This window comes from Oenanthe melanoleuca, chromosome 4 (assembly GCF_029582105.1).
Source record: "Oenanthe melanoleuca isolate GR-GAL-2019-014 chromosome 4, OMel1.0, whole genome shotgun sequence".
Lineage (NCBI taxonomy): Eukaryota > Metazoa > Chordata > Aves > Passeriformes > Muscicapidae > Oenanthe > Oenanthe melanoleuca.
This window is the reverse complement of record NC_079337.1, coordinates 24,502,484-24,527,171: the sequence shown is the minus strand read 5'-3', so window position 1 is coordinate 24,527,171 and position 24,688 is coordinate 24,502,484. Positions and strand designations below refer to the sequence as shown.

Genomic DNA, 24,688 nt, shown 5'->3' with positions numbered 1-24,688 from the left:
GAGTCTAAAATAGATGGACTGCTAGAGTCTGTTAGATTCTATGGCTATATTTACTCTCTAGTGGTGATATTTAATATACCCTAGATCCTTATCCTGCCATGATCCACACTGAACTCATTGGTGTGCACTGGCACTCCTGCTTGGGTCTTATACCAATGTTTTATTTCCACGGAAACAAAGTAGAAGGACCTTTGTCCGTGCATAAGTTTCACTTCAAAAGTGACTGGCAATATCCCAGGACCTCAAAACTTGGAGCTTTTCACATTTTTTGTTCTAGACTTACATCAGAAAGGCTAGATTCATTTTTAGGCTGAGCATACACATTTAATTCCACGAGTGTCACACATATTAGCAATGCTATCAGCCCTGATCTGAAAAGAAAATACATGACGCTGTGAGCTGCTCTTTCAGAGACTGGGCAAATCCTTACAGAGTGAGCCAAATTCAGAGGCCACATTTAAAAATACATAACTGCTTGTCCTCCTGGAATGTGTCACCAGGCCTAATCTGAGAAGATGTCTCTCTGGAGTTGTGACTCATTCTTTTTTTCCTCTGAAGAAGAAGCATATACGATTTCTCACGTGTAACTTATGCTTCCTTAAACATGACACCTGAAATGAGTTCACCCAGTTTAAGCTGATCCTGCTTACATAATATGGGATTGGAAGCAAGCAATGCAATACACAAAACTTCCAGCAGTTCCAGTGTTAAATGAGGACTCTCTCCAGTAGGATGCTCCAAGTGTTTGTCTATCACAGCTCCTTACCATGGCATGTTTTCCTATCAGGCAGCAGAACAAAGCCTCTTGGGCAGGTGCAGTAATAGGAGCCAGGGATGTTCACACAGCCTAAAGTGCAGCCATGGTTCCAGAAGCCACATTCATTAATGTCTTTAAAAAAAAAAAAAAGAAATTGTGTCAGAATAAGGTCATCAACCAATATTAGAAAATAGATTAATGAAATAAAGTAAGGGTCTGAAAAAGTACATCCTTTTTTTGCGTTCATTTCACAAAGTGTGGTTTTCCTAATTATCTATAAGAAAACAAGTTTGCAGACCTCATTCAAATCAGTGTTAAAAACCTACTAGCCAAACATACTCATGCTCTGTGTGTCCAGCATAGGTGCCTAGGGGACTTTCAAAAAGATGCATTTCCATACAGATTCCACTGTCATTTAAATCCTTTGCACATCCAAAAAAATGTACATTAGACACCTCCTTATAACAAAAATTATCTCCAAAAATTTGGGTTCAACATGACATAAGTAAAAACCTCAAAACACAAGTGTATTAGAAGTTAAAACTCAGAAATCAAACCTGGGAATTTCCTTAGAACTGGAATGCTGATGCACAAGCAAGTTTGTAAATCCTGTAAGCTAGGAATTCTGATGCTATTATGTCTTATCAAATCTGGTCATGTAGTGAAAGAGATGCTTTTACAAGTATCCTATTATCTATTATTAATAGCAATTTTAGATTTTAAATAAAGCAATACAGATTAAAATACTTAGAAGCATGTTAAGAACTTCTGTATTTTTTAAAATGATACTTTAGACAAACATCTCTTTGCTGAATCAATGTTTCACTTTTGGTGATACATCCAGTTTCATCCTTATTTTAAAATTAAGTTAGCCCACTTAAGCATTTCTACTTATCTGAAGCTCCTTTACCTACTCAGACCAAAATTTCTTACAAGAATAGCACCTGTGACACTTTCATAGGTCTCTTTTTAAACTATTTCAGAACTTGAAAGGACACACAGCTGAAATGGCACGCTGAAATTTTTAGAAGCTCACAGTTATTTTTCAAACTCAAGATACTAAGTGAAAGAACAGAAGAATTTTTTCATGTGATGGAATAAAGCTGATGAGAAATGCATGTATTACCTTCACAAAACTGTTTATTTCGACTTAAAATAAAGCCACTAGAACATTTACACCGATGAGTCCTTGAGTCTGGCCTGCAGATTCTTCTTCTGCATTTCTCTCTGTTCAAATCACACATTCCTTTTTCTGAAAGAATAATTGCAGTGTAAGTAGAATGGAGTTCTTATTATATTAACCTTCCAGTAGAAAGATGATAAGAGATGTATTTCCTTCTCAACATCTGCTTGCTCAACCAAGCAGATGAGGAATGTCTTATTAATCCAAAATTACTTCATTTTTCTTCCATTGGTAAAAACAGGCAAAAAAAACCAATTACTGTAAAAGTGAAAGTCCTTGGAATAGTAGGAGTAGGAGTGTGCAAACAACGACTTTGAGCTCTATGTCAGGACAAGCAGATCTAGAGAGAGACTGAACTAGGGGATGGTTTGGTTTGGGTCTATACCTGTAGTGACTATGAAAGGGGAAATTCAAGTTTCCTACAGCCCCAGTCCTGCACAGTATTATATATTACTTTTTAAAAGACTCAGAAATAAGAACAACAGAGAGGGAGCACTTAGACAAAAAAGAGAGTGAAGAGAGATTTTCAAGACACAGCATACAAAGACTGTTGTTGTTAGTATTATTATTATTGGAGATTATATTGGAGTATTATGACCACATATTATTCATTATTTTTCAAAAAAGATAACTGGGGAGATTATAATGACTATGTGCTTCATTTGGGCAAAAGGCATTAGCACATTCTACAGAGTCTTTGTGTTAGTGTGGATCTATGAGAAATACAACATTTTAAATGCTGAGCTCAAATATCAAACTCAGAACCTTTCTTCAAAGGAAGAAGAAAAAATGTGCCAAACAGGTCCCCAGGAGCCTTCCTATTCCTCCTGCTTTACAGGAAAAGCTACTCCAATATCCTTTTTCATGGGAAGGATTTGCAGAGCCTCATGTCTGTGCTCAGCTATCTTTCAGGGCCGTACTTTCAGATGTGCAGCACTCATGATTTTATCTTTTGTCTCCAAAATGATTTTTTTTTTATTTGAAGTGATGCTACTGAATATTTTGTGCAGCCACACAAAACACTGTCTTTGCCCTGGGCTGTTTGTGTAAGACATCACAGGCTCATACAGGCAAATAAATGAATATGTGTTCAATTTTCTTGTGCTGTTTCCAATTCACAATCTAAATTCCAAGAGATGGAAAACTGCATAATATTTCAGCTCCAAGTTTTATTCTTCTGCTAGCCACAACAGAGAAAACATTGGCCCCTTGGTGGAGTGACAGATCACATCCATAAAAGTAATAATATATCATTTCCCAGACAGACACTGCAGCTTGGCTCCAGGCACAGACACCTTGCACATATTTGGTTAACTAGCTAACTCTTCTCTAGCAAAGGTCATATCATTAAATGCAAAATTATGAATGGATGACTAGGGACTAGGTAGATATTATATGTCATTTAGCATGTTGTCTTTTAAGAGACTTGAATTTTTTGTGGTCTTAGGTGAGCCTCTCATTCAGTAGAATTAATTTTGAATTGGACACAGTCTTTTTCTACTGCAACTGAATCAGGACCATATAGAAGTGAGGAGTCTAATCTTCAAATAAGGAACTCATTTGAATGACAAAAGTGCAAGTGCATGCAACCACAAAACAACAGAATCCACAAACAAGACCATATTCAAGGCTGCATCACATGCTCATCCTTGTTTCTGATTTTTCATCCCATGGTTGTACCAATATTGATCTAAGTGGTCTAAAAAGAGTTACAGAATAAATAACAGAAGGTATATTTTTATTATAGCTTCTTTATAGATTATATGTCTATATATTTTGCTATATAGACAATCTCAAGAAGATAATTTTTAACTGATTAAGTTTTAGAACCCTATGTAGCCATATCAATACATAAAAAACCAATCGTATTTCAAGCTTAAAAATAATGTTGATTAAATTGTGAAACACAAAGTTTATAATGTAATATTTTCTGGAAGAACACCATTACCTACTACATACACACTTACTAACTTATTTGTGTTTTGTAGGGCTTTTTCTTCTCCCATAATCTGTTTTATATGGAAATATATAGATATTAGCCTGATGCCGGATACACTGGAAAGAAATACAACATAATTTCTCAAAAAAAAAAAAAACAAAACAAATCCAAGTGTACTGAATATGATTAATATTTTAGGAAACATTCTTTCAAAGAATTCCAGAGGCATTATTCAAGATTTTAAGGTATTTCAGATATTTTATGAGTTGTTATTAAAAGTGCCACACCAAAGTTGTTCTGTGGGGTTACAAGATGGATTAACACTCGTCTCTCTATTACTTATTGGCACTGCCCAGTACAAGAAAGTAATTTGAGAGAGAAAGGCAAGAGGGGACCTGAGGAACTTAAGTAGCAAAGTAAATAATTCAAATTCCAGTAAAATAATCAAATCATATCAATTGCACACTTCTCCTAAGTTCCCTTTTCATCTGAAGAGATAGTTACCTGCTTTAAAGAAGGCTTGATAATTCACAGCTGACACTACATTGCAATGTACATTTTCTTAGCTTGTACAGAGCATCCAATTAGTCTAGGTATGCTTTTATCTCCAGGTTTCTCTGTTGTAAGATCAGCTATAAATCTCATTTGAACTCCAGGCTCATTAGTCCTCCTTTCATCACTGTTCTTGCACTGGATAAGCCAAGCAACGCACATACAAAGTCCAAAAGGCTCATCTGGATTCAGCCTGTTAAGCTTCTTTCTACTCCATAACTTCCCAGACATTTTTACAAGAAGTTATTTGGATTTTTTTTTAAAAGCCTACTGCTGACAACACTAACTATCGTACAAAAATTTACTAAACATGTTGGAAATATACATACATTTAAAATACTGGTAGGTTACACATTAATAAAAGCAGAGAAAGCCCTTTTCCATTGAAAGAGAAATGCCATAAAGCAGAATGCTCTGGTGGAAGAAGTGAAGCAAATCTTCTAAGAGAAGAATAAAGGCTAAGTGCCCACAGCCACTGAAATTAAGCTGCACATTCCTGCCCTAGTTCCTCTGTGTGAGAGCACCAAATGTGTCAGTAGGAAAAAGTGCTTCCATTTGCCAGGACAGCCATTTTCCCCAAAGAAAGGACAGTTCAAGTATTGTCTCTGAATAGACTCCTTGTGCTTACAAGGGTAAGCTTGATTTCCAGGAACACGTTATCTTCTGCACCTCAGCACAAATTGGCACTGCAAATAAAGCATTTGGAGGGCAAAGTTCCTTTGGAGGTTTTGATTTTCCCACTCAGACCAGTCTTCAGAAGGCACAGACTGCATGGTACTGTGTAAAGCTGTTGGCTGGCATGAAGAAAGGCAAAGCCTATTTTACAGTAGCTATTTAGGAATAGCTCAAAGATATATTTACAGTTTCATTCTTGTTCATATGAACTAAAACAAACACTACATTCTCCCCACATCTTTATACCTCTAGGAATCCATGGCTGTCCTCCCTTGGGAGTGCCTCCACACTCCATTGCTCTTATTAAAGCAAAACTGGTGACAAAAGCTGTTCCATTAAAGCAAGAATGCTCTGCTCCCCAGACACTAGAGGACAAGACATTATCTCCCTGGACATCCTGCACATCCTACTGCCTCAGCAGGAATCCTCAAGGAAGATGAACCATTGGTAGCCAATTACCTTCATTTTTGGATCCACAGTGAAAGGCAGTGAGATGACTAACTCACAAGATGACCAACTCACACTGTGGGCTGCAATTGATATCAATTAAAGAGATAGGAGTCTCTTATCCTACAGCTATTATAGCAGCTTCAAGACTGTCTAAGGCCTTTAACTGAATCATTTCACAGCAAAGCTGAGACATCATCCACTTGTAGAACATACTGTGTGCTTAAAACCCTTCACTTTCACAATAATCAGAGCTGTTTAGAGGCCCCTTAGACTAAAACTTCCAGAATGAAGCAGACATTTGGTGAGGATAATGTAGACAGAGGGTCAAAAAATCTGTATGCTTTGTGCATTTAGCAGGAAAGCATAAAAATATATTTGTGTAAAGAAAGGCAAGAGAAATGAGAAAGTCACATTTATCTGCATGTGTATATAGATTAATGTATATAGATTAATAGTGCATGCTCGTCATCTTCTACCCTGATACTCAGCTGGAGCTGCACACACCAAGTGGAGCTGTGGACCACTGAAGTGAAAAAAACTTTTTCCTTTATTTCATTGTGGCCTGGAACTTCGCCGAAGAAAATTCTTACTGCAGAGAATCAGAGTATATGACATTGTTATTCTCATACATAGCAGCATTACATTTACTTACCTAAATCCTGAGAATCAATCCTTGCACCTGGCTGCTTAAATGGATGGACTATTTTTATCTCCACTGGTGGGAAAAATGATGGCTTCAGGCTAATTGTGACTACAACATCCCCAGTATATTTGTTGGCTCTCCATATCATGCCAGACTTCAAGTCTGAGTAGTACAGGTGCTCAGCAAAGAGAGACATACCAAGCAATTGATGACTACAAGAGAAGAGAGCAAAATGCATAGAGATTATTTGATCATTATATATTTACTCACTCAAACATTTTCTGGGTGCCTAGTTCAGTCAAGTTCACTGAAAATTACCTTTCTTTGTATTATATATATAAAAATATAAATATATATGCATATATATATATATATATATATACACATATATATACACACACACTGTAGTATTTTCTATATATGTGACTCAGGAGAGGTGCAGATACATTCCCAAAATAATTCACCACTCATAATACTGCAAAGATGCAAGAAATAGACACAAAATGGATAACCTGCATTTCTTATAGGTTTAACGACCTATTGATCAGGACTGACTTAACTGGGAGAGAAAGCCTAAATGTGATCCTGCTTCTGGTGAACCCAAATGGAAACTCGGTTTGTTGAAGGGTGTAGGTCAGGCAAATCCCACCATTTCCCAATATCCTGTGCCTGCTCTGACAATTCTGACAGTCTGAGGAAATCTAGTTGGAGATGGAGTGGTAGGCATAGGACACTCCTAAAATCCATCTTCTGCTGCTTCTCCTATCTCAGAAACATAGTTTCCATTTGCTGGTCTGTTATAGCAGCTAGCAGGAATCATAAAAGGGTCAAGTTTAAAATAAGAGAGAAAGCACAAAAAATACCGAAAGTGATATTTTGTTTTCCACTTTCCAGTACACAATCCAGGTGGAAAACTGAGAATCTAGATCATCCACACTAAAGGATTAATGCTCCAGTGGATGACAACAAACTCAAGGGACTAAGGGAAAAATAATAAGGAAAAATCCAAAGTGACTGCTGCAATGTAGGGAGAAGCCAACTTTGTGTTCATCATATGCAAATGGTGAATCACATATTTAAATCAGCAGGCCAGCAAAACCGTGTATTTCTCTCAGTTTGCTGTTGGAAATCCCTTTTCCACATGTGGCAACCCAACATACTGAAAGACCCTGCAGTGGCAGCCTTTTCCTGATCCCCTCACTGACCCCATGATCAGCACTGAGCCCCTGTAGCCCCGCACAGCACAGAGACCAAAAGCACCTGGGGCTGAGCCCCCTCAGCTGTGCTTGGCACTGGCACTGAGCAGGGACAGCTCTCTTGCACAACCCAGTTTTCTCCATGTCTGCTGATGCTTCTGGAGAGCCTGAGCACAGGGCCAGGCAGCTGAGGAGGACAGCAGGCTTAGATGAGGATGGAGCTCAGTCTCCTGAGCACAGCTCAGACACCTGAGCTCACCCACTGTGACCTTGGATAAATCATTTAATCTCTCCTTTCGGCTCCTCTATCTGCAGAAAAAGGCCACTAATAAACACTCAGAGAGGATTTCTAAGGATTAATGAGTTATCATTTGCTGAAAGCTTGGAAGAGGGAGAGTGCTGAGTGGCAGTATTGTCCTTACAATCACAACATTTTTCCATTTTCCTATCGTTAATGTTGCCTTTACAGCCACAGGCCATTTGCACTGCTCTTTATACTCCTCATGTTGTGAACTGACCCAATAAAAGGGAGAATGAGGGAGAGAGCTTAACTGAATCCCTGAAATAAATATTCTATTTCTGAAAAGCTGAGGAAAACTCACTGGACAGAATTTCTGAGGAAACGAACAGCTCCACCGTCATAGTCACACGATCCAATGTGGGAAATCTCTTTCCCATGGTCATGTTGGATCCAGTAGAGCCTTGTGTCAACCAAATCTAGTGAGATGGCCTTTATTTTTTCTGTAGTTTTAAAAATATTTTTCATACCGCTCGCACTGAGGGACACTCGGTGTATGCTGGAAATTGTTCCATCTGAAGACAAAAATAACAGCCTGCAGGCAAGACAGGCATGTTTAAAAACCAAACCAAAATGAAACAAAAATCCTCACAACAAACAAACCCCAGATTTTCAAAATCACATCACAGCAACATACACTTTATTTAGTTATTTAGTTCCTCCTGTGTACAAAATTTCTCAGTGTGGTACTAGAACTATGAGTACTGCTGGAGATGCTAGAAACTAGCATTACTAGAGGTAATAGCAATTTCCCTCAAGTGGGTCAAGCAGGAATCAGCCCAGCTTAACCACAAAGCACCATTGTCTGTCCCTCTGCTTTGTTCAGCCATGCAGTCAGTCAAGGAAACTGGAATGATTTCTCAAATCTACAGGGAGCTCCTTCAAATTTGAGGAAATTTGAGGTCTGATGTCTAGGCCCTTAATCCCATTGAGATGGCAAGATTCCAAAGACTATTAGCAATGCTATTATCATCAGAAGATTGGTTTATGTGCAAATTTATTAGGAAAGGACACATGAGCCATGAGCCTTAATATTAAAATAGTTGCACACACCACTGAGCAGCTTTAATGCAAATCAAAAGTGGCAACAAAGACATGCTCTTGCTAAACAAAACAGAAGCATTTCAAATTCTGCTTAAGCTTTTTTTTTTTTTTTTTTTTTTTTTTTTTTAACTTTAATGCAAGAGGTTTTGTGTAAGAGAAAATTAGCGTGAAGAGTCCTCTATGACAATTCGTACTGCTAACACTTGAGGAGCCAGGCCTCTCATGTGAGCATGATTCTCAATGTAAATTACTTGAAGCTGAAAGGAGCATCTCTATGAAGGCCAAACTAAGCAACTGTGGATTCAGAACCAATATTTAGAGACACTGATAAAGAAACATGGGAAACAGCAGCAAACTGTCAGTTTAGACTTTTTTTTCAGAACACATACCAATTTGTGTTCTAAGTGTGCTGGGTCTGGAACACAAGTGACTCCCAGCATATGCAGGCATCATTCCCTTTGCTTTTTCAATACTGCTTTCCTACCCAGAAAATTTGCTGAGAGAGGGTAGATTGAGATTGGATATTAGGAAGAAATTCTTCACTGTGAGGGTGGTGAGGCAGTGGAATAGGCTGCCCAGAGAAGTACCACCCCTGGAATTGCTCAAAGCAGGTCAGATGGGACTTTGTGCAACCTGGCCTACTTGAAATTGTCCCTGCCCATGGAGAATGAGTTTTACCTTACAGTCTCTTCTAACCCATTTCTACAATTCCATATAGTACTTTATATATTTGGAGTCCAATTCAATGAAATTACTAACCCCTTTAAAATTACCTTTGTTCAGCATCAATGGTAATCCTTGTGGGACGACCAACAGCTCTTAGAAGAACTCGGCGTTTCTTCCCATTCATGTCGGTTGCTTCTATGGTTCCTTTCTGTCTGTTGGCCCAGAGAATGTCTTGATTTATCCAGTCAATAGCAAATCCTGAAATGCCTTTGTCTATGTAACACAGCCTCTGCAAACAAGGAAAAGGGAGTTGACAAGAGGAATCCTAATGACTGCTCTAAACTTGGCTCTTTTACAGGGAATAGAATACCCAGCTGAAACTTTCCAGTTAATTTCTTTGCCTGCTTCCTTTTCTTTCTGGCCTGTAGTTATTTCTCTTTCTTTTTCTTTCATCATTTTCATTTGGTCTTTGTACTTACACATACCCCCTCTGAACTGAGTGACTCTCTGCAAAAGGAGAAGCTGTTCTGCACAAGAAATACACTGGATTAATATTTGGCGACAATGTTTTGCATTTGGCACATTATGAAGCACCCAGGCCTGTACTGTTAGACATGGAAGTCTCCTAACACACCGCTGCTGGATCCTGATCCTTTAAAATTAGAGAAAATACATGTGTGAAAACTCCACACAGGTAAATGATACTAGCAATCTCTCTCAAGCAAAAGAACACTCTCACAGCAGCTTGTCTGCCCTTCTTAATCAGCCAGATGGAATGAACTGCACAGTTTTTTCTGAACAAGCCATAAATTACTACAAGCATTTATGCAACCATAGAAATCAGTAAAAGAATTGAGAAAAAATGAGTGGGAATTCAAGCACATTTTTCTCATAGCATTTGTGTCAGCTTGTGTTACAATAATCTTGAAGACAAAGTTGTAATGCCAGAAAATAATCTATAATTGATAGAAAAGTTAGTGTCTTAGTTTGTTACCCAATCCACTGAAAATACTGTATGTACTAAATGTGAATGCCAGCAAAACAGCCTGGACTCAGGATCAGAACTGTTACAACAGCAAAAGTAAAGTGCTAATGGATGAATAGTAAAGGCAGAACTGTACCCAAGGAGCAGGTGGTTTCCATAGAGGGGTTTACACCCATTAACTAGCAGAATTCCAAAGAACTGATTACTTTACCTCTCGTTTTGTGCCATTGAGGTGAATTCTTTGAAGTAGTCGCCTTTCAGAGTCTACCCAATACACTTTCTCTTCTGCATAATGAAAATCTGTAAGTGTTGATGGACCAGTATCAGCAACCAGTCTTTCATGATTTGTCCCTTCAGTGTCAATTCTAAAGATGGCATCTCCATGGCTAAAAAGCAGGAATGGTGCTGGGTCTGGTGTGGAGAAAACAAAGTGAGACCAATCAATTGATTAGCATTATTAAATTCTCATCAGTAGCATATTATTCAAAGATAAAGTTTAAGATATAGCTGTCTCATTTCTTAGTAACAACTTTCTAGGTGTATAACAGAGAACCAGTAATGTATAACTCTAATGGTCCTTTCACATTTAAAGCTGAAAACTATGGCAAAAATCTGAGTTAGGAAACTGAAACTACAGTGGTTGTTACCACTTATCCCAATTCCTACAGCCCAGTCAGAGGCCAGAACAACTGCTGCATGCTTGCCAACTGAGGTTGAAAGAAGTTTGCCATGGATGTGCCTCCAAGTTGAAGATCACTTCAAGCTATTGTGCTATAGCAAGAATTTATCACAGAGAAGTAGCCTGGAGTCTCCTTTTAACTATCCAGAAAGAGAAATTGAAGATCCCAAAACAGGGCAAAAGAAGAAACTGGATACTGAGGAGGTTTCATGTGTTGCAGAAAGCTGAAGGAAACCAAAAGACCAGTACTTAAAACTCTGACAGCGCAAAAGCAACAACTTCTTCCAGACAAAACTGTTGGTAATGAGCAAAAGGTAAGAGGATAACAGTAACTTAACATAAAATATGTTAAAATGAAAGGCACTCCAATTATGCCCCATACTGAAGAGAGCCAATTAAGGCTGAAAGCAATGAGCAGCTAGGATGGTCCCAATAGCCTTGGTGCAACCTTAGAAGAAGTACAATTAGTATGGCATAATGGCTGGGGCTGATCAGGTTTTATCAATTCCTCTTTGTTATTTTTAGGATATCACCATAGAGCACAATTAAGATTGCACGAGGAACCTTAACTACATTTCCAAACCGCAAGGGTTTTTATTTAGCCTGTCTGTCAAGTGCATACAGGAAAGCAGTTCTTATGTAATCAACACATTTTAGCTTCAATTTTGAAAACAAACATGGGTTTGTTGTTTTCTTTTTTGTTTGCTTATATATATATTTATTTGTGGGCATTAAGTCTATTCTTTCATTTACTACTAAAAAAACACATACAAAACATAAATCCCGTTGTGTCAGTAATGCTGGAATTTTATAACATGGCTGCCTGGAACAACAGATCCTGGCATAATAGTAGTCCTCAAACCAACTGACTCTGAAATGCAATTATTGATATAGATCCAACAGAATGACAGCTTTCAAGCCTGTGTAATCAATGGCTGAATTATTCCTATTCAATGAAGAATCAATTCTCCATTTATTGTGAATGGATGCCATCAAAGATGCACTACCATCAGTTTTCTAACACATATACTTTTGAAAATTAAATTGGTTTTATTGACAAGGTTCACATCTTTTTTTAAATAAATATCTTTACTATTAGCATGAAGCATGAGACTTTAAACTCAACAAAAACACATCAAAATTTAGACAGATGCAGATGCTTGACCATCATAATTGCAAGGTTGTTTAATTTTCCTTTCAAAGCAGAGGAATGAGACAAATTTTGATTTCTCCAAGTGAAGAAAGTTCTGATGAGCACCCAGGATGTAATTTTGTCTTGTTCACAGGGAAGATTCTGTATTAGCAGAATGTTTTGTATCTCAAATTTCAAAGCTATCACTTAATTAGCAGCTGCTTACAGGATTTTAATCAGTCTCTTTTTCTGCTGCTACTTGAACTGAGCAACCCCATGTGAGCATATTTGAACAAAGAAAACTTGCTACATGTGAATGGTAAATGAATGGTGAAGTGTAGCAAGGGTGATTTATCTAAGGGATTTGACAGCTACTGCCTGCAATTTTGCCAATTACTTGACCAAGAGTGTTTATACTCTTTGGTTTTGTCCTTTGCACTCTCTGAGTTCCATACTGGGTGCCTGTAAATGAGGGCTCTAAATGGAACAGGAACTGAACAAATCTTTTTTTGCAGAGGCACTAGTCAGATTTGGGGCTCAGTTTTATCAGGGGGTTAAATAAAAGGTAAACCACAGCTGCACCAAAGATCTTCCTGTCTTTGAAACGCAAAGGTATTACACCTGGTTTATTCCCCACAGAAGGGTTTATACCTGACTTAAGGGTTCCTTTATCCATCACAGTAGCTCCAAAATCACATTCTGCTGTTACTATAAATATTAGTAATAACATGTTAAAAAGTTGTGGTACTCCAATATGAAGGTAAGATTGATCTTTGAAAGATACATGTGCACAAATATCACTGGGAAGTAACATGTTTGTTTTCACTTCAGTTCAGAAGTGGAGAGTTTGCAATGGATCTAGGGATGTTTAGGCAGGACCACAAAAAAATCCAGTTTGGGTTTTTGTGAGTTACATGTTGCTGATAATTATGATGATTCTAGGGCCTGGGCTAAAATATTTGTGTTGGTGACAGTTTGGAGCTCTACAGAATACTTTTGCTTTTGTTCATGTTCCCAAAATCTACACACATAGGGACCCAAGTACAGCTCCCACTTCTTGGGTCAGAAACGTGCCTTGTCACATCCCACCTCTGCATTAGCAAGGTAGCCTGGTAAATACCAGTCAAAAAATAGAAAACTTGAGGTTCTGGATCAGAAGGGAGCTATGGTGTATCCCAGACAGGAACCAAAGCAAGGTGTTCAGGAAGTCAAAGTGGAGAGATAAAGAGATGCACTTCAGAGCACTCCCACCTCATACTCTAGATGCAGTAGAGGGTTAGGCCAACCAATAAAATCCAACTAATTTATTATCCCCTTGGTAGCATCAGTTGAGAACAAAATGAGGGTTAAGCAAAGGCTTTAACTGCAAATATTTTCCTCTTCAAAGAGCTAAAAACTTTTAAATTTAAATGCATGTCCCACATTTAAAAGTCAATTTATACACTCAGGACAGAGGAAGGGAAAGAAATAACCCACAGTAGTGCTCATGTTTTTTAATTGGATGAAACCAAAAATAAGGGTTTCCTGCTTCTAATTTTACAGCGCTATCCCTAGAACCTAAACATACTGGAAAGACACCAAGGGCCAACAGACTGAAAGCAGTTGAGGTAGTAGAATCTTGTGCACTGCCATGTCTTCTTGGAGGTAAGGATGGTATAAGAAGATTTACAGTTTTAAACCAGAAGAAAAGGCAAACAGGAAGTGATTATTAAGTTTAGTTGCTTGTTTTCTTACAGTCATTCATCTTTCCACCACCATAGTTTACATTCTTCACTATCACTCTGCTTTGGCACCCACTTTTAACTTCACCACTTACCCACACATTAGCAGAGGCAGTTTTTGGTCAGCAAACCAGAGAACCCCAGTCACCAGACCAGTAGGGACCAGCAGGCACAGTTCACTTTGAAAACAGATGCTAACTGAATCTCTAAAGCCCTTTTTTAGTAATCAAAAAGGAAAATGTCCTTACCATTTGCATAGCAAGACTGCTTGTCAATACCCAAGGAGTAGCCAGGCAAACAGGAGCAGATGTATGACCCTGGAATATTGATACAGGTTTGGCCACAGGTTCCCAAACCACCTTCAAGGCACTCATCAATATCTGAAATAGGTATTTGAAAAAGATCAGCAAAACTCAGCTAGCAAAAGCAGTAAAGAACAAGAAGAAAGAATACTTTTGATAAACTTGTCTAATTATAAATGTCACAAAATTTCATATCCCATCACTAAAAAATGAAATGAGGATGGCTGTATTCCTTCATGCATTTGTTACAAAATTATTTGGGGGAGAGGGGATTAATTTATCACTGTCACTTTCACTGTGATTTTGGAGGGTGTTGGGTTTTTATTTTAGGGGTTTGTTTAATGTCAATGAAAATTACCCTTCTCCCTAGTGTCTGGGCACTGGTCTCTAATTGCTCAAACACAAGGAACAGACTTGTCTTGATTTGTTTTATTATTTGCTATGCAAATGCTGCTTGCAACTGCTTCCTTCTATCTTTATCCTTTTTTCAACAGTAATAATTTTGCCAACCAATTAAAAGGCTTTGCAAAACAGCAAAGCAGAAAACAGACTGTCACAGCACTGAGTTCAATATTGAGCTCACTTTTGAGTTGAATCTCAGACAGACATACAAAACACTAAAATTCTCACTGTATTCTGACAGAAACAAACCCAAACCAAGGCACCAAGCAAATTAATTAGAAGCTAGGCTTTTAACTGGTAGGTTGGGCTACAACCTTTAGGAATTGAAAGATATTTGATGTATTTATGGTGATTTATCAGCGCCTATTAATTAAGTCCTAAACAAAGGAATCTATTAAAAAAATATTACCAGTAAGGAGCATAGTTTATACTAAGAGGGAAAGAAATTCACAGTACCATGGATAATTGTCCCACAAAACTGAGATAAATTTTAGTTCCTGCTGAAAGCAAACACATCTGATAGTAACTTCCCAAGGTACTTGACATCTGACAGTACCATATGCTGGTGTATTTCTTGTATACTTTCCTTCTGCAACTACTGTGTAATGCTTCCTCTAAGGAGAAGCTTTGTTCTTGCCCAAGGTCTAGTTGATGTCAGTGGCTTTTGTTCTGTGTTTTATCACATGTTCTGTGTTTGGCACATGCAGGAATAAAGCAATCAACACATTCTGTTTTAAAGAGATACTCTTGAGCAAGCCACTAAAGGATGTGGAATCACAACCAAAACTGGGTCTGTGTGTGTTATATGAGAACTCCCTTAGTCTAAAGGACTATATCTTATGTCAGTCTAAAGAAGGGCACCTTGACTACAAGGGGGCAGCAATTTAACCAACTTCACAAAAGAAACTTTCTCAGCAACTCAGGGAGACCTAGGCAACCAGATCTCTGATATCCCATGGTTCTGCACATCAGTCCCCTTAACTGCTTTAAGAAACTGTGTGTAGCAGGAGGTGTTCAAAGAAGCTTCTTCTGTGCCCAAGTATCAAAGGTGTTCAAAAACAATGTCGATGCTGTACCAACTGGAGAAAGCTTCCATATTGTTTACAGACTTTTCCCCAAGTTTGTGTTCTGAATAGCAGATGAACTAATTTAACAACATATCGAATGTAGTCAGAGCACATGCAACTGATTTCTGTTTAACAGATTATGAAGGTACAGCAGAAGCATTTTCAGCAATGTAATTCCATAAAGTACTCTAATTCTAACCCACAATTTTCTTCAAACAATCAGCTTTCAGGAGCATATTTTCCCACATGTACTAGGATTGTACATTCCATTCTCCACGGCATTAACACAGAAACTCTTCCAAATCCCCTCTAGGAAGGTTTGATGGGCTTAGAAGTGTGTTAATGGGCTACAGACACCATGGGCTCCAGGTCACCACTAGAACCAGAGACTCCTGGCAAACACTGCTGGATGGCACAGAAGCTAAAGGGCTCCTTAACAGCCCAAAAGAGAGGGCTGTGATGGCCCTTCAGATCCTTGTCCAGCTGCTGCCAGTGTTGGACATGGACACTGCTGCTCTCTCCCTGATGCACTGGTTTTTAAATCAAATAACTGACTGAAGAAGTTGGACACTTGATCTGTTCCAGCCACCAGCACCACAGCAGATGGGAGAATTGTGGTGGTAATACAGTTTATGTTTGTCAATACACTTTTATGACAGTAACAGCTTGCTGAATGAACCTGAAGTTATTTCTCTGTGGAAATCACAAGTATGGGTGAAAAAGGCAGCTGTCTAGATACAGGATTCCTAAAGAGAGAGGTTGTTTGACTGAGCAATATGAAGCACTGCTGAGCTATTAATTAATCACAATAAAGAGCACATTACTAAGAGTAAAAAAAATAGGCCTGACCTATAGATTGGATCTGAAAGACTGCTTTCTCTGAGAAGGATTTGTGTTCATACTGGACAGAGAGCTGACCTCTTAGCATGCTGCTGGGCAAGCAAATTCAAATCAGAGCACAAATAAACACACAAGAAATCAATAACTGCAAGGAAAAATATTGCTTCTCTATATGGGAGTGGTCAGACTATACTGGCATACTGTTTGTATTTCTTGGAAAAAGTTGTTAAAGGATCATGAAAAATTAGAAAGAGTATGCAACAAGGATAGAAAGCCTGATTTGAAGGTAAAGAAAAGTGCCTTTCTATGAGAAAATTCAAGAGCTCAGAATGCTTAGATTATCAGAAAGAAGCTTGGACGAAGGATTAAGCAGCACAAATTAATACTTTCACAAAGAAAAAGTAGCAGATTTTCTAAAAGACACTATAATCTTTTTCAGGAACAATTTAACAAGCAGTGATAGCTGAGAACTAAAGCCAGGGAATTCAAATTCAGACATTAAATTCACATTTTAACAGGAAGGGTGAATCACTAAGAGAACTAGCTTCCAGGGAAACCCCTGAAGGCACTGAATATTCTAAAGCCAAGGTCAGACTGGGAAGACATGCTTTACCAAACACAGGTTACTGAGCAACAGACCAAGGTAAAAGGACAATGACCCTTTACTTCCAGCTTCATATGTGTGTACAAAACTGACTCTCCAAGAAAGAGAACACGGATTGAGCAGGCTACAGGAATTTGCACTCCTTCCCCAGTAACTGTACTTGAATTCCAGGGTTATCAGCCTGTCCATTTTCATCACCACCTAAATTCACACAATAAAGTAAATCCCACATGTACTGAAAAGTAAGCCATGGCTCCAGCTGAAGAATTGCCCTCGTGGAAGGAGAACTGCCCAGTAAAAGAGTTGGGGAACAGTGGTGCAGGCAGCTCAGCCACTGGACAGTGCCCTTCCAGGGGCAAGCAGGAGCAGCCAAGAGACACAGGGCTGTTGTGAAACAGGCCACAGCACTCTGAATGTTTGGCTTTTATGTCTTTAACAATGGAAGAGGATCCTATGCTTAACACCCTCTCCTCTTTTTTTAAAGTGAAAAAAAAAAATACCAAAACAAAATCCAACCAAAAAACCCAAACTGAACTAACCAATCAAACCACCAACCCCAAAACAAAACAAACAGAAAAAAAGGCTTGTTTTTAAGGTTTAGGAGAACTCAGTCACAAAACCATCCATCAGGTGTAACTAGCAGTGCCTTCATCTGCACTTTTAGTGCCAAAGGAAAGCAGGGAGCTGCATCCTGTTGAATCTGTTTTACGTGTCCTGGCAACCACATCCCCCAGTGGGAACTTTACCCTGTGAAAGAAATCGGCTTAGTGAACACAAAAGCTGTCTGCAGTGCCCTGACAGCCAGTCCTGAAAGGAAGAATGAGGTTCTGCTTAGTTCTCAAAGACTTCTTTATGCAAAAAATGCCTTGAGAATCAGCAAAAACGATGAATCATGTCATCACGATGTTGGCAGCTCTCAAAGACTTTGCATACAAATATACTACTTTATTGAGAGTCCTGAGAAAGGCTCTGGTTGCAGAAGGTTGAAGCATTAGTATGCCTGGCAGGGACACAGAGAAACCACAGTGAGCCAGAACTTGAATTTCATTATGGCCCCAAATACATACATTATACACATAAAGTATATGTACAGATACATACACTCAAATAACCTCATGCAAATCTAGTTCCTGTTGAGTTGGACTTGTGATTAATTCAATGCACTGTATCCAAGCACCACCATAATCTTTTCAACAAGGCTCAACATGAAATTTCATCTAGGTGACAAAGAAAGCAGCCCATCACTTTTATCTATTTTGTTTAAAGCATCCAGCTCAAAGAACAGAAGACAGCTAGAAATGGAAAAAAAGACACTCTAGCTATCAGCAGGTCATATTGAAATAAATTATGCACAGTTCAGCATCTTTTATCTCCAATTTTAAATGAGGCTTAAAATACAACTTGATCACCCACAATTTTTGGGAGGGAAGAGGTAGTGAAGTGCTTATGTACAATGGTAAGAAATACTATATGAATACAATAAGGGGGTTACAACTCCTGGTGTCTTCCAGTCCAGAGATGATCATGTCACAGAAATGACAGCAAGTGAGAAGATATGATTTGTCAAGTATAAAACAGAATCAAATTTAGAATTTAAATACAGTTTAGAAAACAGTTGTAAGCATCATGTAGAGAAAGGGCAAAAAAGATCCCCAGGAACTACAGTATCCTTTTTACATTTCTGTACTCCAGTCTCAAGTGTTTGCTCACTAGTATGGATAAAAATTCTACTTTTGAAATAAATTCTATGTGAAATAAAGTCTATGTGTAAATTAGTAGCTACAAAATAGACCCCTACTTCCTGGATCAGGCAAATTCCATCATATTATTAGTGACTTGCCTTTCAAACATGGAGGCCATGAGGCATCATCATCCAGCTGTCATCCAGCTGTCTTTAAAATCAGGTTTCAAATTAGATACTAAAAAGTAGTCAGCCTGGTGATTTTTAAACAGAATAGAAAATTAATAACTCCTACTTTACACTGGGCAAAACAATGAGTTTTTCAGTATTAGTCACTGGCTCAGGAGTATGCTCCTCAGCCTTCTGTACTATTGGGCATCATGTGATGGGTGATGCCATTTCTGTCTTTTCTTGTAGCATATTTGCCTCCTTCCTATTTTGATCCAAGGTAGTGTTTCTCCACATTCAGCTAGATCCAGCTGAATGTGAATCTTCTCATTAATTGGTCTGTAGTTCAGACCCATGTTCAAGAATTTCTGGCTATTATTTGGTAAAAATATTTACAAGCTCCTTTCCCCAAGTCAGTATAATAAAAAGTGAGCTAGCTGGAAGACAGCTACTGAAAACAAGGATAAAACACCTCAACTGCAGCTCTTCTGAAATACAGAGGGAAGTAGAAGCATCTTATCAGATTTAACCCTATCGTGACAGTGGTAGAGAACAGTTGTCCATTTCATTGGCTCTTACTGCTCCTTATGAGATGCTTGCAAAGAAAGAAAGGAGAGTTTAAAAAATTTTGGCATTTCATATTTCTCAGAATACAGACAAGAAGTTTTAACAGCATGTCTTCAGACGTGGAGTCATGTATGGAGTAAAGACAGGATTTAGGTAATTAAGGGGAATTTAAAGATGTAAAACAAAGAGTAATAACTTAATGTTCCTTATTTCTGTGATAGGAGAGAGGTGAACAGGAAGAAATAAAAGAGTATAGCTTGACACAGAGGAAGAAATATCTGACCAAAAGAGCTGACCTAGATAGCTGCAGTTGTCACCTTCAATTGCAGGCTGTAGCTCTGTAGGAATGTGCAGCATGTTAGCCCTGTAGAATTGACACGGGCTGAGCAGCTAATGTCAGAATTTGGTAGAGATGTCCTGAGTTTCAGAGCTTATGACTAGGCAAAACTTCAATAATATGGATTTTGTTTTGCCCTCTTCCAAGACTTTTTTAGGATACTGTTGGGTATCTTAAGGATTATTATCTTTCTTCATTTTTCAAATTTACACAGTATTTAAAGTCAGCCCTGAAACCAAAGTACACCTCCAGTCTTACAGTATCCAGAAGATAATATATTTGCATAGCATAGTCCAAGACTAAGTGGCATTAATATCTTTTCTAAAACTGATAATGCAAGAAAGAGGCTGCTCTAGGGCCTTCTTCAGACAAACATGTGGAAAAGTTTTTCAGTCTTGAGCAGCAAAAGCATCTGTGCACCATGAGAGAATAAAAAATGCTTTTGTTAACGTGGTGTTTCAGGAGGGCACAAGCAACCAGTTCCAGCAGGCAAAGGCTTGGTATATCATGTATGCTTACATTGTCAAATATCTTACAAATCAAAGCTCTCCTAGGACTAACTATGCACACGTTTTTTCTGTGTAGGAATAATAGCTCCTTTGTAGGCCAGACTATTTTTCTTCAGCGGTAGAAGATTCTATGTTTCCACTGGGGTCTGTGAAAGATGAGTTATTAAAGGTGACTGATCCATAGTCCTCATAACATCTTTAAATAAGTTATTAATTCAAGATGGCATGTCAAAAATTGCAGAATGGCTTCCAATTCTACCATAACTTGTCCATATTGATGGATTAATTCATCAGGCTAGTTTTGCTCTGACCTTGTGATCACTTCTCCCATTCTTTCTTTCCTATGAGCCTTGCTGTTTTGGGACTAACAGCCCCTCACAAAGGCCTCCTCCCTCTTGTCATACCAAGTCAGGATTCAAATAATCTCTCTTAAAATAACTGTATAAAATTATGTGAGACATTCAGGGTTAGATTTCATTATACTTCCACAGGATGAGGAGGTCTTTGATCTCTGAATATTCATAGAAATAAAAGGAATTAATTAAGGAGTGAGCTATTTAGCAATGTAAGAAGAAAATGACCTAGACCTTCATCTGAAGCTGCAGTGTGGAAAACAGATCTAGGAAAGCCTACACACATTCTGGCAATTATCACTTGTAACCATTCACTGACAAAGAGCAGGCAGAGACACCTTCACAATTCAGGGGAGTCCTTATGGACTGGCAGGTTGCCACCACAGCCTCAGATGATTAAGAACATTTTGCAATTGGTGTATCTATTACAGCTGGCCAAGAATGGTGGCCAAGCCACAATTCAACTTGCTGTCATTGTTCACAGTTCAGTGGTATGAATCACATCTCCCACTCACCACTTTTATCTCCAGTATTACCTTCAAAGCCTGCCTCCAGCTTCCTGCCACTTGCTTGCACTGCACCCTCTGTCTCACATAATCACTGAACTAGAATATCTGTCATCCTGTCTTCTGCTCAGAGCACCAGTTGTGTATCCAGTGCAGGGAGGAAAGAGGAAGGGAAATCCCTTACACCCAAGCATCCTCCAGTCTTACATTTCATGTCAAAATTTCACCTTTGCTTAATCCCCTGTAATCCAGTGGTCTGTAGTTGAAAAATTACCGTAATGCATCTCATTTTTCACTTATTCTATGTCATATGGAATTGCTCTGAGTATGTGACAGTAACATCAGCCCTTATGCAGATTTCCTCTGCTGCTATTTCTTTGGAGAGTTTGCTGAACTACTGGCCAAGCTGTTTCAGTGCTTTATCGAGAGTCCTCCATTCATACCACAGCTAATTTTCAACAAAAAAACTTACTGCAGGGCAGGTTATGTCTTCATTAATGGAAGAGCAATATGCATCAATATGCAAAATACATCCACTGGAAAAAAAAAGCCATTTCAGCCTTTTGCATATTAATATTTAGAGTGGGTTTTTGACTCATTAAACAATAGCCAAGCAGTTCCCTTCATCTCAGTAGGATTCTCCCATCATACACAAGCTCTTAATGGGGAAACCCAGTGATGCAGAAGCCATAACTAATGGACATCCTAACCAGCTCTTGGAAGCTAAGTACATGCTAGCATGGATCTATAGGAAAGGCTGTGTAAAGAGCAACTGTTCCTAAGGATATGGCACATCCACTGCAAGTATTTCAGCCTGAGCTTACAGAGAACCAGGTATAGGCCATGGACCAAATGGCCACCAACAGCAGAGAAGGAAGATGATCTCTGCAGGGACACCCTCTGCTTTAAGTTTGCCTAAAGGGAGCCCAGTCTGTGCATTTTAAGAGTGCTTTTCAACATAAAGCAAGTACAGCAAGAGGTGGTAATATGGACATAATTTTAAGAAGTATGCTTCTCATTTGAACTGAAGCATCAGGGTAGGAGCACCCTAGGTGTGTATGGCTCTCAGTAAACCCTCAGTCAGGTTTACAATTTGTACACAAAAAATGCCCAGCTCCTCCCTGCTCAATATGACAGCATTTACCTTGCAGGCTTCTGTTGTCTGCTGACTAGATGGTATTTCTTGGCAGAAAGCACAGAAGAAGCACCTGTTATTACATCACTAGAGTCATGACAAGAACTGAGTCAGAGCCTCTGAAGCCCAAGGAATCTAAGGCAAAAGCATTAACTCCAAGTATGAGGAGTTACTTGAATCCTTCCAGAGCATTGCCTCATCTCCTAACTGCAAAGGTCACAACTTCATTGACACTGGATTTCTTGAAAAAATCGGACCTCATGGTAGCAGGGGAGGGAGAAGGGTTCTGTCATCCCTTGTCATACACTTTGTAAAGAATTGCAGCCTGCATTTTACCTGCTCCAAATCACTGGAGATGATTACAGTAATGTTAGTGCTGCACATTTCTCCCAGACCTCCCTAACACAGTAGTAAGCAGATCTGCTATTTGTGTATTGTATGAAATGCATTATTAGTATGAGCACACACATTTACATGCAATAATAAGCATAGAAAAATACCTTTTAAAGTTATCTAGCCCACATCTCAATGTATACTAATACATAATCATTAAAACACTCTTCATGTATGTATACAGAAATTTAAAAATACACCTATGCTTAAGTTTTACATATATTGAAGCATGAATACATGCATGCTCATGTACTGGAACTATAGAGACACTAAAGCTATGACAAGGAGTTTTGGTAACTGGAGAACAGTTCATATCTCTTAATGATCATGTAAAAATTTATTCTACTTTCTGATAGTTAAACCAACTGACAAGTAATAATTTCTGGGAAAACAAAACAAAAACAAACAAACAAACAAAAAACAAAAACAAAACAAAACAAAACAAAAAAAAAAAAAAAAAAAAAAAAAAAAAAAAAAAAAAAAAAGGAGTTCTGTTCATTTTAAAATGCAACAGATATTGAGAAGGAGATTTATCAGTTCTGCCACTACAATACACAAGCAATCTGTAAAATTCTCTTCCAAAATTATAAAGCTAAATTAAGAGAATACAAATGCAGTTCTCTTAATCTGGGAATGTTCAGTAACTTACCTGTACAAGCAGAGTTTTCAGGCTTTAATCTGTATCCATTAGGACAGTTCCAGTGCTGCAGAGCTGAGAGGCTGACAAAACCAATTTTAAAAACCACTGGCAAAAAAGCAACAAGGAAGAGAAACATAATCTTGAGGGGGTTTTTCAGCTGTCACTAGAGAAAAACTATCTTGTATTCAGTCATATCCAGGACAAGATGAGCATGTGTAATTCCAAAAGTTTTCTGCAATCTGCCACTTTAGACTCAGACATCTTATCACAATTTCAAGTTTTATCTTTGCCTTGCTTTTCTTGTCACTTTAGACCTTACTATGTCTGACTACAACCTTGAAGAAATTCCTGGGAGATTTCTTCCCCACACACATCAGGGCTTTTTTCTCTCTCTCTTTAGTTTCTTTTTTTTCTCTCTCTCTTTTGGAAGCCGAGTATGAAATGCCTGACACTCTTGCCACCAATTTAACACAGCTTAAAAGGCATGCTCGCAAGGATCACTTCAAATTTCCTTGCAACAAGGCTGCAGTTTAAATCTTAAAAGCAGAGATTTCAGAAAACTCTTCTCTGCAGCTCTCAGTGGAGTGCAGGGAGCAAAACCTGCAGGTACCGTCCTTCGAAACGCGGTTGTTTTTTACATTCAGACTTGGATGGGCTCCTCTTTTCTTTTTAAAGCTCTGCTTGCCCCACCTCTTCTCTTTTTAGTACCACTTGAGTGAACCCTGTGTTTGCAAATAGTAATGTGGTCAGTTCTTTACTACAGGGAACTGAGCCAGCATGCAGATACCCAGCCACCCATAATAAATACAGTCTCCTGCTTGAGAAGTACCTGCAGCTTGCCAGCAAAGTTTTTCCACATAGATTTCTAGCAAATGTATTCAATTCCTTTTCAATCATGATTAGTTGCATTCCTCTTAATATCATCATATGTTTTACCACCAGAAATAAATTTTATCATCAAAACATTTCATGTAAAAATCAGAGGAAAAAAAATCCCTCTGGTTTCTCTGATATATTTTTACTGGAAATCCAAATCAGCTTATAAGGTCAAGTTCAGATCCAGGGTATGTGTTTGTAATTTTGCATTGAAACTATCCCTCTCAGGTCTGAATTTGGCTCCCATGCATTTCCAGAAGAATACTTGTTGTCAGAGACTGCAGTAATGTGTTCTGAGCCTGCACCATCCATAGATGTTGCAGTCATTTACATGTACACTGCTGCTGCACAAGGCTGCTGTCAGGATGCAATGCTCTTTTACACCAGT

At 38.5% G+C, this 24,688-nt stretch overlaps 1 protein-coding gene across 1 annotated transcript in view; it reads right to left on the bottom strand.

Moving 5' to 3' along the window:
- The window catches only part of EGF (epidermal growth factor), a 58,230-nt gene extending 34,207 nt beyond the window's left edge, over positions 1-24,023 (bottom strand). Inside the window, 8 exon segments of the mRNA XM_056490782.1 lie at positions 767-889; positions 1,884-2,009; positions 6,209-6,411; positions 7,998-8,228; positions 9,511-9,692; positions 10,600-10,799; positions 14,169-14,300; positions 23,434-24,023. Coding sequence (XP_056346757.1) covers positions 767-889; positions 1,884-2,009; positions 6,209-6,411; positions 7,998-8,228; positions 9,511-9,692; positions 10,600-10,799; positions 14,169-14,300; positions 23,434-23,560 — 1,324 coding nt within the window. The 5' untranslated portion in view covers positions 23,561-24,023.
- Positions 24,024-24,688: the final 665 nt, after the last annotated feature.